Source organism: Myzus persicae, unplaced genomic scaffold (genome assembly GCF_001856785.1).
Source record: "Myzus persicae strain clone G006 unplaced genomic scaffold, MPER_G0061.0, whole genome shotgun sequence".
In the NCBI taxonomy this organism is placed as follows: domain Eukaryota; kingdom Metazoa; phylum Arthropoda; class Insecta; order Hemiptera; family Aphididae; genus Myzus; species Myzus persicae.
Window position 1 is genome coordinate 62,261 of NW_019104349.1, and position 14,677 is coordinate 76,937.

The window sequence follows — 14,677 nt, forward strand, 5'->3', positions numbered from 1 at the left end:
GTTTTAATTTAGCTAAGGTTTTTGTAATTCCGAAGTGGCCACTAAAAACTGATTCGTGGTAAGATTTAATAATTATGTTAGTCAAGTTTTTGGGTATTACTAACAGGTTATTTAATCCGTGAGTTGACCAATTTTTAAAATATAGTAGGTCCTGCTTTATTAAATATTTTCTTGATTTTTTAAAATATTTACTGTAATGTTTTTAATGTCTCAGGTTTTATATTGTCGGAATTAATTGTGGTATCCTTTTAAAATTAGTCCAATAGTTCAATAGTCCAAAATCTGTAATAAATCCTGTCTTATCTTGGTCCTCTTCTTTTATTGGTAGGTATTTGAAAATAACCTTGAGCCATGTCGATAGAAGAGTAGTATTTGGCTCCTTCTAAACTTCTAAAAAGGTCCTGTGATCGTGGTATTGGGTGTTTGTCAGCTACAGCCTCGTTGTTCAATTGTCTGTAGTATACCAAGAATCGGTATTCCTCCTTTTCCTTTTTCGGAATTAAGAAAACAGGTGCAGCGTAACTACTTCTACTCGGTTCAATAATGTCCGCGTCTATCATTTGGTCAATTAATATTTTTAATTTTTCTCTTTGTGACGGAGAAACTCTAAATGGTAGTTGAAATATAGGTTTATCTGATTTTAAATTAATTTCGCATGGTTCTATGTTAGCATAATTTATATCTAGTGGGTCTGAAGTGAATAAGTGTTTATAGTTATTAATTAGTTTTAGGGCTTCTTTGCGTTGTTTGTGATTTAATTCTTGAGAAATTTTTATTAAGTTTCCTTGTTTATCGGTGACTTCATTAATATTTTCGTTATCATAATGTTTTTGCTTAGTGGTATATATTGTTTTTATATTTTTTTCTGCTAATTCTTTTTTATTTTTGGCGTATTTGTTTTTACGATATTTGCTATTGTCATTCCTGAGAGAATGTTACTGTAAAGATTTGAAAAATTGTAAAGAGTTATACCGTCTTCATTACTAACAAAGGATGATTCTAATGTTAGAAGCTTATTTTTGGTTAATCGTTCAATTGGTTCTATTACGTAACTAGTGTCTATTATATTTGTGTTTATGTTGAAGTTTTTAATATTTATTTTATTTTTTGGTTGAATATTTATGTTGTAATTTGATACAATTTTTCCCATATATTTTTGTTTGACGTAGTTTATGCTTGTTATAATGTTATATTATGTTTTGTTTCTATATCATTGTTATTGCTTCGTGTGTTATAATTGTACCATAGTTCATCCATAGGTATTAAGACATCGTTATTTAATTCTAAATTGTTACCTTTAAAATTGATGATTCAGTTATTTTTTATGTTTAAATCGTTTCCCAGTAGTATTTTGCAGTTCAATCCTTTGATTACGTACGCATTAATAGAGTACGTGTTCCCATTTATTTTTACCACTAGTTTTATTTTGCCTAATTGTTCTAATTTGGTATTATCTGCTCCTGTTATAACAATATCTTCCTCTTTTTTAACGAGATCCGTATTATTAATTAAAGACATATCTATGCAAGAAATATTAGATCCTGTGTCAATTATTGCATATTTTTCAATGCCATCATGTTCTACTATTATTGATAGTACTCTTGTATTGTAATGTTTGTCTACATAGGTGCAGACATATTTACTAATATTTTTTGATTCATTGTTGATAGAGTTATTAGAGCTGTTTAGATATATGTCTTTAATTTTATTTGTTTTAATTGCTGAACTGTCATTTTTGTTGTCATTGATAGGATATAAATTTTCATAGTTGTGTAAAAGGTTGTCTTACCTTCCTTCGGGTAATGATAGTATTTTAATTTTTATAGAGATATTTTGAAATATAAATTTTATCATATTAGAAGTGATGTCCCATTTTTTGTTGTCTAAGCCTGAACATATTTTAGGCAATGCTAATTTTTTTATTTTATTTCCTATGCAAAATTGTTTTGTGTTTTATAGAGTTTTGAAAATATTAGAATACTTAGGTTTGTCATTATAATTGTCTTTTGTAATCAGATATAATAACCATTGATCGTCTGATTTTAGGTAAGCTATTTCGTTAGTATTTTTATTTTTATTTTTATTAGTTAATTGTTTTATATTATTAAATTTGTTTTTAAATTTTAACGCTATTCCTCGGGACATCGTGAGACATTTGCTGACGCAGTGGCTCATTGCCCAAGTTTTGTCTAGTGAAAAAATATCTCCAGTTACCTCTAAATAGTCACACGTTCGAGTAGCATTCGCATTATTTGCTGAATAAAAAGTTTTGAAATTCTGACTCTGGTTCTGGGTTATTTTTTAAATACATGTCTTCAATTTCTGTTTTGCTTATATCTAGGTTTTGATTAACAATAGTTTTATTTAATTTTTGGTCGTACCAATTTTTAATAAAACGTTGTAAGAATACAGTACACTTTGATTTTGATGAATAAATAATTATGTGTTTTTATTCTCACGTAACATGAATTTTAATAAGTTTACAATATTTTCTTTTATCATTCGCATATGCTCTTCGAGCTACAGATATTTTTGATTTAATAATGTTTTACAATATTTTCTTTTATATCGACAAGTGCTCTTCGAGCTACAGACATTTATGAAATATATAGGACTCACGTTATTGCCGTCACTGGATAGTTGAGTGGATTGAAATGCGACAATGGACTCCTGGGTGGCAATGTTGGGCGGCAGCTCTGGCTCGTCCTCGTACGATTGACCTGATCCTGGCTCTTATTCAATCACTCCTAGTGAACAGCTTTGACGGTGACCATATATCGTATAACGGTCTAATTTAACTTGCGGCGGTAACATCGGCGCGAGAGTTTACGATGTTGATCGGTCGTGGCGTCGTGCACCGTGCGTCGGCAACCGTAGCGCGAACTTCGTACGGTGGCGACGGATGGTAACAGCTCTGCGTCGCGGCGGCGGTCGACGGGCGGCGGCAACGGTACTGCGATGTCCGTGCAGCGTCAACGGGGATCGCCAATCCCGAGAAGTGTGGTACCTAGCTTGTCAATACGCCAAGACGTATTACTAGGCACCACAACTCTCCTACGGCGGACGACAGCGGACCACTCCTATTACCCAGATGTGCACAGCTTGTCAATACGCCAAAACGTATTACTATGCACACTGGATAAGAGGAGGGTAGAACGGACGGAGCAACGATTTAAGTTAACACTTTACAATAGAGAGCGGTATTGTACGAGGTTGATGAGAAAAAACTTGCCTTCTGTGGTATTACTGGCCTGTATATCTGCGTGTTGTTTTAAGGATAACCGATGTAGAATGATGTTCCGTGTCCACGTACGAAACAGATATTTGCTTTACTTGCCTCATCGCTAGGTTACGGGCGGCTGCCCGCGTTCGAAAGCTGAATAATCATTAATGTGACTGACTAAGTAAATATAATGAATTAAGTTTGACTTTTGCTATAAAACTTGCCCTTTGTGCGGCGACCGTAGAGTGCGAGCTCCGGCACGCACTCTATGGAAACGGTCGTTACCGTAGGCGGTGCCCATACAGGCACATGGTCTTATTGCGCATGTCTACTCCTCCAGAGCGCGCTACCGATACCAAAAATTGTATTAATTTTGTCTCGTTACAACGTATATAATTATTTTTCTCTATTCCCTTTATTTCATTATAAGTTATATTATTTAGTTCATAAGTGTTTATCCGAGTTAGCTGATCCGATTTTTTTTCTAACTCGGACCCTAATCGTTTTTTGGCATTTTACAATTATCTGCGTAGTGTCCTCGCTCGTTACACCTATAGCTAGTAACTCTCTCGGATTCTTTCGCATAGCGGTCTTCTCTATATTTTCCTGGTACTCTTTCTCGACTATTCTCTCTGCTGTATTGACGGTTTTTTGTGTATCGTTTTTCTCCGTCTTTGTTTTTACTACACTGTTTATAATTTCCTCTTGTTTCTCTGTCTTTATCGTCTCTATGTTTATACGTTATAAAATCTCTGTCATAACTTCTGTCTATACTACTTTCCCTAGAACTATCATAATTGTTTTTTCTTTCTCTTGAGTATGATCTGTCTCTATTGTAATTGCTGTCTTTGCTATTATCTCTAGAATATCGATTATACAACCTAGAGGGGTAAGGAATATTATCTCTTTTATTGTAATTCCTCTCTTCGCTATCATTTCTCCTATATGGGTATGGACTGTTATTTCGGTACTCGCGTTTATCATTGTCGAAGTCTCTTTTCCTATTGTAACTTCGTCCTCTAGCTGTTTTCATTATAATCGCGATTATTATTTTTTTGTTTATTGTTGTCATCAAAATATACCGATCTTTTTCTTAATAAGTTCATTTTTTGTATTTCGTCACTTAATTTGTTTATATTTATTTTATTCTCTCGATCTCTAGAAAAACTGTCCTTTATTTGCCTTCTCAATTCTCTATTTCTATATCTTTTGTTTTTAGGTTTAATTGTAATACTTGTTCATTTAGAATTTCTGTATATTCACTCATATCATCTTTTTTATTTTTTATCTTAAACTGCATCAGTTCAAATTTTTTTTAATTTTCTTTTAAATTTTTTAAGCTATTATTGTCTTGCATCGAAATTGATTTTAAAATGTTATTCTTTAAACCTTTTAAAATATATCCACAAATATCTTTTTCACTCATGTGCTTATTTACCTGCCTACATAAACTTTCTATTTCAGCTAAGAAACTTGTGGTAGATTCATTTTCCCCTTGCAAACATTTTTCTAGTTTGATTTGCAATATAGTGTCATGTCCTATGGGTTGAAATTCATTTAAAAAAATATCTTCTAATTCTTTCCATGACCAATTTCCTTTTTGGTCTTCAAGATTTTCTAAAAAGGTACTGGCTGTGCCTTTTACAAAAATTGAAAAGTATTTTAGTTTGTCGTTTTCATTCCATTCATTAATGTCGCTAATCTTATTATATTGTTTAAAAAATTTTCTAACGTCCTCAGTCCCGGTGAAATTAAGTTGTAACATTTTTTTCTGTATTCTCTTAACTACGAAAACCTCATAAACACATAAAATCGATATAAGTCATAACCTAACTGTCCAAAATTTTATTTTTTTATGCCAAAATATCTTATCCATCGAAGTACTCCAATAAATGTTTGCTTTTGAACTATGATTTTAATACTGTATAATATATGACTTTACAAAGTAATATATACGTACTTACGCTTTACACTACATTATGATTAATGTGCAACTTAAAATAATTATAAAATATAATAGGGATAGGAGCGTCCAAGAATACAAAAAAACCACTGAATAATATAATACATAATACATGAGACTGATATTATGCATCTAACCTTGAGGCACCACCTAAGTATTTTTTAAGACAAGAAATTTTGAAATATGAAAAATAAAATATTTCATGACTTGAATTTGTTAAAAGGATTTCATATACATTTTAACCGGTTCATAATAACAAATAGTAATAAAATAAATATTATTTATCATTATACCGATATATATTATGTACTTAGTTATAATAATTGTTTATAGAAATTAATATAACATTGTGAGTTATAATAATATTAGGGACCCAGCTAACCATAAACATTTTCAAGCCCGGGACTCGGTCAACGACAAAAAAGGTGTTTCGGACTCAGTTTCCCAACTTCAAATATTTAAAGTATAATATTTTTATATACACACGTGTTCCGAACCCTACAGTAAAAACCCAAACAGTCCCAAAACCCCCCTGGCTAATAACCACGCAGTTGATGTTATAAAAAAAAAAAATATATTATTATATAAATTCAAAAAAACAATATTATATATAATAATCAATTTAATTTAAATGTATTTTAAATGGTGACAAACAACATCAAGTATATGTTACAAGATATTTAAACAAAAAACAACAGTTAACAAAACAATAAGACCAATACAAAACGTGAGACGTAATAGATCGGCGGACACAATGTTGTCACGTCGCGTCTGTGAGTAGAACTCACTACAATGAAAAAACAATTATAACAATAACAATAATGATAATAACTAATAAGTGCTCGGTAGTGCATTGTCACTAAACACTTAGTCGTAAATATTAATACATTTTTATTTTAAACATAAGTAAATTTACATATGTAATTTATGTAAAATAAGTAAATTCGGTACCTAATTAATACCAACGTGAATTATGTGGGGAAAAAGGTCCACCAGTATCGAAACCCTCTGACTTGGGTGAATAAAGACCAAAAAAATATATGGTAATTCATCAGTGAAAACGGCTGTGCCAATTTGGCTCAATTATTTTTCAGCTGTAACGAGGCTCATCGATCATGTGATGCGTAATTTTACCTAATATAAAACGTATTCATTGGGCTACTGAAATTTTACTTTTAAATTTAATATGATACAATACGATACCTAACTTCTGATAGAAGAAAAGAAGAAAAGAAGAAAATGTTGTTTTTATGATTACGGTAAATGCAGTACCTAACTACAAACTTCTGAATTTTGATGTAGGAATTTTACGGTTTTGAGCACTAGTATTTGATGTAATAACGAAATATTAAAGATTTATATAAAGCTATCAAATATCGTTTTTTTCTGTTTTTAATATTCGTAAAATTATTCTCAAAATAATCTCATTAACAATATAATTAAAAAACTCTAATTTTTGAATTTTTGTAGTTACTGCCGTAGTAAATAGGAGGGCATCATAGTTATAACTATTTCATAGACAGCTTAAAGGAAATAGATCAATAAACATTGATTGACTTAAAAACAATTTTTAAATCAATCAATGTTACTGTATGAGTTTATAAGCTGGTCTTAATAACTTATTGAAGTCACAATAGGTAACACCATTGAGGTAAATTTCGTTTATAAATATATTTTAAAATAAAATATAAACTAAATTCTAAATTTTAATCAAAATATAATATAAATCAAACAAAACATGATTAAATAGATTAAATTATTTACTAGAAAATCTGAAAAAGAACGACATAGCTAGTAATGAAAAAATAGTAATGAACGAATTTATAATTTAATAAAATGTTAGGTTAAGTTGAATGATATATAATATCTCACTTCAAAAAAACTCAAACGTTTATTTTTAAATAATTGACTGCTGCTCATCATAGTTTGTAAAGTATGGCTCTTACCTACAATTTATTACATTTTCAATTAATTGTTAAATTATAAATACCTAACAAAAACTTCTGTACATTTTGATTTGATTGCAATATCATTGGATGATTCTTCATTTGTATTAATGTTACTATACCAGTGATAAGTAATATTAGTATCTGGAAACAAAAATATACTTCATTGTTATATCATTGTTCAATATGCTTAAATACATAAAAAAAGAAAACTACAAATAAGAAAACAAGCTGTAAATTATATACTAACTGATATTACAAGATTCAAATTTATACTGAAGATTCCAAAAGCAGTGATTTCACTAGATTCAAAAACTGTTATTTGATTCATAAACATTTTAACCTAAAATAGAATTATTGAATCATAGACTATTAGAACTTTTGTTACTTGTGTATTTATATAAATAAAAAAGCTAATCATATAATCTTTATTACACTGATTATTAACACTTTCTCAATACTATAATTATATTACTTACTTGAATTTTTATGTTTGCCGATAAATTTGAAATCCTTATTAATCGTAAATTTGAAATCATCTTCCGTTTCTGTGGGTATAAAATAAAAAATACAATGTCATAAATTCATGTATAAATTATCCATTTTGTGTTGGAAATTTTGTTTCTTTAAATGTTCAATGGGCCAATAACAATGTTTCAATTTTTTAAAACAATGTTCACAAAATTTTTCTTTTGAATGGCAATATTAAATCAACATAGATATTGTCAAAAATGTCAACAGTTTTTAACTATTACATAGATGTAAAATATTTTTTATTAATTAAAAAAACCATTTGTGTTAAAACTTAAATGGACTTGTGAATGTATACCTCAAAAACTCGAAGGGATTTTTGCTGTGATGAATCTATGTTTAAAAATATGATAAGATTATGGTAGGTAATTAATAAGACTCACTTGCTAATAAAACAACTAAAATATAAAAATATACCTTTTATAATTTGTATTTTGGAAAGACTTAAAACGATTCAAATTGCAGAAAATTCTCAATATTTAACTTCAAAAAAGAGAATTTACTAAGTATTTTACAATTTAGGGAACGGAGGTGGAACGAATGGAAAAGATTATAGATACTTATGTAGTTGTGTATAATTATATATTTATATCGTTGTTACCTTTTCATGAACATTTGATGCAGCAATGATAATAGTTAAAATCAATATGACATTTTTTAGGTTGAAAATGTGAGGCACTGTCTTTCTTAGAAAATATAAAAAACTGAATTTTTCTGTTTTCTTGTCATTGAAATTAATAAAATAATAAAATTGAAGTAGCATATCGATATAACTAAATACAAAAAATCCTAATAGTATTTGTCCGAAACCCATACTGAATAATCTTAATAAGTCCGATAGTTCAGCGTGTAACAAACGTATTTTATCCAGTGTCATTCCTGTTATGGAACGTGTCCATTCCTCAGGAAAAGGGAGAAATCCGGGAAGAAGATATTTCCAGGACTCATTCAACGTCTGAAATCTATACTCTAATTGTTTTAGGAAAAAGTATGTCGAAAAACATACAGCAACGTCCAAGACGTATTCTATCCGAAAAAAATACATGGTTATAACAACGAAGTTAATAGTATTTGGTGGCCATAATATAACACAAGTAAATGCCGTTGTAATATAATAAACTATTGAGAAAATTAAAATTGAATTCCAATCATATTTCTTTGGTGAATGCTGGCGAATCAGCATAAATCTTGGAAGTGATTTTAGTTTTTGATCGTACTCGGTGATGCCATTCATCAACCTACAAAAAAACAAAATAAGAAAACCAAATGATTATATATTTGCAGTTCTTACACAGCGAGGCCGCATGGTGCAGTCAATATCAAAATTTAAAATTTGTGTGTACTCCCATTCTGAAATACTATCTTTATTCCATATCAGAATAACCAAAAATCATAATACCGAAAATGTAGTTACTAATGTATGTGTTTGAGAGTTTGAATATATGGGGAAAATGTAAATACAGTGAAATATCTAAACACCAGAGTCTCTCTTTCATTGAATGTTTATCCACTATTCAGAAAGTTCAGTACGTAGAAAGTTTGATGTTTGTTCCCTAAATTATTTTTAAATTTTGTAATCTTTTGAATTAAAATTATTATTTATCTTACTGTATCACCCGTGTTTCCGATATTCTTCCTGCAATAATGACGGACCATAATTTGAACACATATATTTGTTCAATAAATAAATAATTTGTGTGTACTGAGTATGTGAATACTATTAACATGATCATTCGTGTAAATTCTAGAGATTTATATATTTTTTCTGTACTTTGAATTATTAATCCACTAGATTCTAATATATTATAAGACATTTTAATGATGCCAACAAACTTGCACAAGTATAAAATATTCCTCAACGTTTTTTTATAAACATTCGTCATTTTAAAAAAGTATTTTTTTTTTTGATACTAAATATGTACTGATAGTATTATTTGATACTTAAAACAAATATTTATAATATTATTGTTATTAAATTATAATATTTACACGATTAAAATAATTCAAAAATATACGATTACAAACATTTAAAATGGAATTGTTATTTATAAAGGTAAGTCAATAATCATTTTACTGTCACAGTCGTCAAATCAGACGAGTCATAATTTATAACCTGTACTAACGGAAATATATAATATGTACAAATATCTTGAAATTTGTTTGACATATTATGTAATATAAGTTATTTACTCAAATATTTATAGTAGAACCTCGATTATCCTAACTAATTGGGACCGCATCTAGTTCGGATATTCATAAGTTCGGACATTGGGTAATAAAAATTTTTTTTTATTATTATTGTTGAACTAGCTGTCCCGTCACATCGTTGCCCGTGTATCATATAGCTATATTAAAAACCCCAATTGTACCCCCTTAGAGGTCTAATTTTGAAAAATCCTTAAAAAAAATCATAATAGTAATTATAATATTTATAAATGATTCTAATGATTCTATACACATATTGTCATTAAAAAATGATTGTATAGTTATAATTATTATTTTTACACTTTTATCGCATATCGATAAGAAAAGTACTTATTATTATTTTTCGATAATGCATTTTGTATAATTGATCTATTTGGTGTTTTCCATACAACTTAATAAAAATGTTATGTTAGTTTGTAGCTTATCATTTCGGCCACTATTTCCACGTCATAAAATATATAGCGGTTGCAACTGGTGCTATACGACAGCAGACAAATCAATTTCCACAGTGTCGTGTGAAACAATAAGGATCTTTTATAATTACTATATCATAATTATATCTTTTCTAATTTATTCTTTGAACTTCGTTGCCCTTTAAAAATCCCAACTCTATATGAGACTCTCTTGTGATAATGTAAGATTGTGTACATATCGATGAGCGGCTATAACTATAAGTATAACTCAGCCGACAGCCACCTTGGTAGGCAATGTACTAAAATTAAAATTGATGCATTCTTAAGCCTGATCTGCCCGATTAACCAATGGCAACCAAAAAATTAAAAAAATACCAAAAAAAATCGGAAAATTAGTTATTAATTAAAATAAAGTGCAAATTGTATACTTATACACATATCAATGGCGTGTATCATAAAAAAAATAGGAGTTGCTCAAATAATTTTAGATGACCTACCTACTCCTCATTACACTGCTGTTATACCGACCAATAAAATGTCCTATTTTTCTTCTATCAATACCCATCTACCCATATTTAAGGTGTTGCCTGAGCAACACTTGTACCCTATGTTACACGCCATTAACACATATTGTATGGCACATTGCGTGCTTAAATTAACCATGAAGAACAAACAATTATCAAAAAACTCACTGTAAAATTGTTCATTAACTTCCGATTCATTTCACTGTGAAATGAGCACTAAGAAATTATATATTGACCGCAGTTGTATATCATAGATAGAAGATATATTTATCTGTTTTAACTTTTAAATGATAAGCGATAAGCGTAATGCTTCGACTAAGGGAAATTGTGATTTATTTTTATGTACATAGATAGATATATGCAGTAGAACTCCGATTATCAGGATTAATTTATGTCAAGGGTGGTCCGGTTAAACAAATATCCGGATGATTGATGTATGATAATATATCAACAGTTACATAATTGTATAAATATATTGTATATTTGTATGTCTATTATTCATATATTTGTAGTATAATTTAAAATTCGTTTCCATGAACAAATAATTGTATTATATATTTATCCGAAACAAAATAAGCCTCAATTACTGGTGTTCGATTCTTCTTGCCTCTCAAACCATTTAAACACCAAATTCAATGCATCCAAAGATTCAGAATTTTTAATGTACTTACATCGGAATGACGGATATTATTAAGAATAATATACACTTATTCTTTATCTAATGTAAAAACTATTATGAGACACGTGTATGAATAACGGCACGGGCCGTTTTTTTTCTCGTCCGGTTAATAAGTGGACGTCCGGATTTTTGGTGTTCGGCTAATCGGAGTTCTACTGTAGATAGATTGTAGAATTTTACTTCTTGGAATAATTCATATCCACGCGACGTTGAAACACATAATTAGATAGACAAAAAGTTATGGTCGTATGTCGCTATGAAAATCCGATGGGCCGCCATGCTGTAAAATATGTTTATAGATATACAATTATTTGTTGGTAAACAATTTTCCGATTTCAATCCTTTAAAAACCAAATTTTGAAAAATCTTTTCTTAGTGAAACTTGAAATTATAATATTAATCCATTCTTAAGATTTCAATTCGATAACTCAGATAGGTTCGGCTCTGTGTTGATTATGGCTAAAGTAACTTTTCTTTATATGTATAGATTATTTATTATTTTTATAATTGAATATTTTGTATTATTATTAATACTTAATTAGATTTACATTCATTATATTATCAGAAATGCGTGGTGAAAAAAACATGACTTGATAATCTGGATCAATTCAATTTAATACTAAAGGGGATGGACGAGTGTTTGCAATGTCCATAGTAGGAGTAACACTTTACCTGTTTAATGATGATCCTCAATCCATTTTTTTTACATTTTTTATTAAATCATCAAACCTATTGCGAAATAATTTAGGCATCCAGACATTTTTTTGAACTGTATATGTTACTGATAAACTTTTGATGTTCTTGAAACACCGTGGTTTTTATGATTTTCCTGTGAGTAATAAATTTGCGATGAAAACGTTAAAATATCTAATTTTTCAGTAGAGCGATTTTTTAACTTTTACAGCCAATATCTTTTTTTTCAGGTTATCTTATGAATATAACTATTATTTTAATGAATAAATGAATACAAAATTAGCTTTAGATACATTGAGAGTATTAAGAACTAAACATTCATAAAAAACATAATAATAACATTTTATAAAAACAAAAAAAAACTGGAAAAAAGTGCATAAGAAGAATTAATAAGTTCTCTATATAGAACCTTTTCATTCTTCTAACGAAATGATATGATTTTATGTTGTGCTATACAATATTTTTACTTCTCATCAGTGTGACTAACACATGCAACATAAATATTCATAATAAAATTTGTTTTTACATTATTTAATTATTCTAATACCATGCTATTAACAATTTGAGCGAATAACTAATTAAATTGCTTTCACTTACCTATAGTACCTAATACCTACATTATTCAATTATTTTACGTAGATTGCAGATTAATAACATTCAAACATTTTAATTTATAGATGGTATCCTATTATAATAAGTCTAAGTGCTCAAAATTGTGGTGATAATATGTTATGACATACCAGCTAGGTATCACCTAAATCCATTTTACTCATACTCAGCGTTAGTGGCACAAATAGGAAAAATGTTTGGTGGGGAAGGCTCAAGCCCGTTGAATTTTTTTTTTATTACTATAATATATATTATTACATGGGGCTAAGTCCCCCCCCCCTATTTGCACCAATTATGTCAGTGCCTTAATAGCCTACTGAAAACAATGAACGATATGATGGAAATTTTTGTTTTTATCGTATCATTGACATCGTGTATTATTGATAAAACCTTTTATTACCAACCAACATTAAATACATGATGATAGAACCTTTTCATACTTACGCAGTTACGCAAGCTCATCAGAATTAAAAAGTTCTATCGAACTACAACTATAATCACGATTCAGTAATTTTTCATGACATAAAACCTTTCCATTTTCTGTATCTCGCTAAGTATTGTATGTAGAAACACCGTTTTTTAATCAAAAAATACACAATTGAAAATTAAACAAATGTATACATAAAAACGATTTTTGAAAAAAATTGACATAGAACCTATTCATTCTGAGCCCGCATAATGACGATTTATGGGTCTCAGTAGCATTAGCACAAGTCATAATAGTTGCACTTTCTTAAAATACCTCAAGACCACCCGCTGCAAATTTGTAATTTTAACAAACATATTGCGAACAGTGAATCTTAAAACCTTTGAAAATCGTGGACTTTGATATTACCTTTTTTATGAAGTTATTTAGAAGATTATTTTAGATATTCTTTGCGTAACATTTTTTGTTTGTTTACTTATTAACTATTTTATAGTATTCTATAAAACTATAAATAAAATAAAATATAGTACATTTTCATAGGAAATATATTATATATGTTGTGTATATATATATTGTAAGCTGTTAGGTATCTTGGCGCCGTTTAGCGGCCCTCACACGATCAATATTACTGACAATATAAATATTGACAGTATTTTCATAACTGACAGTATAGTCCTCAAACGGTCATTACAAATTACATTCAATACTCAGTATTTTTTACTTTCACAATAGTTCAGATCGATTGTTGTCTATAGATACTGTAAATTATTAATTAGTTTAAATAGTACAAATATTTTTAAATTTACAAAAATGGATAAGAAAAAGGCGTGCATTGCAATTATAATCGCCCTTTCTGTAACAAAAAAAAAGCAGATAAAACGTAAACGATGGATAAAAGAATGGATTGCTAAACGAAAAGAGTACACTCACTTAAATATTTTAAATGAAATAAAATTATCTGATCCAAAAGATTATCAAAACTATTTTCGTATCCCAGTTAGCAATAATTTATTCTTGATATATTCCAAGAATATAGTTGTAGGATGGACAGCATATTCTGGGATTATCCGATTTCATACTATATATCACCAAAGGTGATTAAAAGAATAAATAAATGTTCCACCTATAAACATCCATTGTATATGTTTTCAGAAGTTTCATTATGCAATAAATGAATATTCATTGAATATATTTGCCGAATAAATGTATAATATTCAAAAATTATCCATAGTTAATACTTGTACATATTTAATTAGTACCTATACAATTGTATGTATATATATATTTCAGAATTTTCCATATTAACTTTGAGAATGATGTCTGAAAATTTCAAAAATTGTAAACCTTGCACAACATAACAATCTTGTACAATGTATATTTATTTTTGTGATTAATTTAAATTTAAATTAGATAGGTATAACAAAAATTGACCAAGTGCATAAAATAAGTTTGAATTATCCTTAC

General features: G+C 28.8%; 2 protein-coding genes across 2 annotated transcripts; both read right to left on the bottom strand.

Moving 5' to 3' along the window:
• Positions 1-299: 299 nt before the first annotated feature.
• LOC111041408 (serine/threonine-protein kinase fray2-like) lies at positions 300-4,256 on the bottom strand. The gene is made up of 2 exons (XM_022325675.1): positions 3,743-4,256; positions 300-691 (listed from the first exon to the last, which is right to left on the bottom strand). The coding sequence occupies exons 1-2, from the start codon at positions 4,254-4,256 to the stop codon at positions 300-302; spliced, it is 906 nt and encodes a 301-aa protein (XP_022181367.1).
• Positions 4,257-7,104: 2,848 nt separating this feature from the next.
• On the bottom strand, positions 7,105-8,939 carry LOC111041401. The gene is made up of 4 exons (XM_022325668.1): positions 8,265-8,939; positions 7,612-7,680; positions 7,383-7,475; positions 7,105-7,276 (listed from the first exon to the last, which is right to left on the bottom strand). The coding sequence occupies exons 1-4, from the start codon at positions 8,895-8,897 to the stop codon at positions 7,151-7,153; spliced, it is 921 nt and encodes a 306-aa protein (XP_022181360.1). The 5' UTR covers positions 8,898-8,939; the 3' UTR covers positions 7,105-7,150.
• Positions 8,940-14,677: the final 5,738 nt, after the last annotated feature.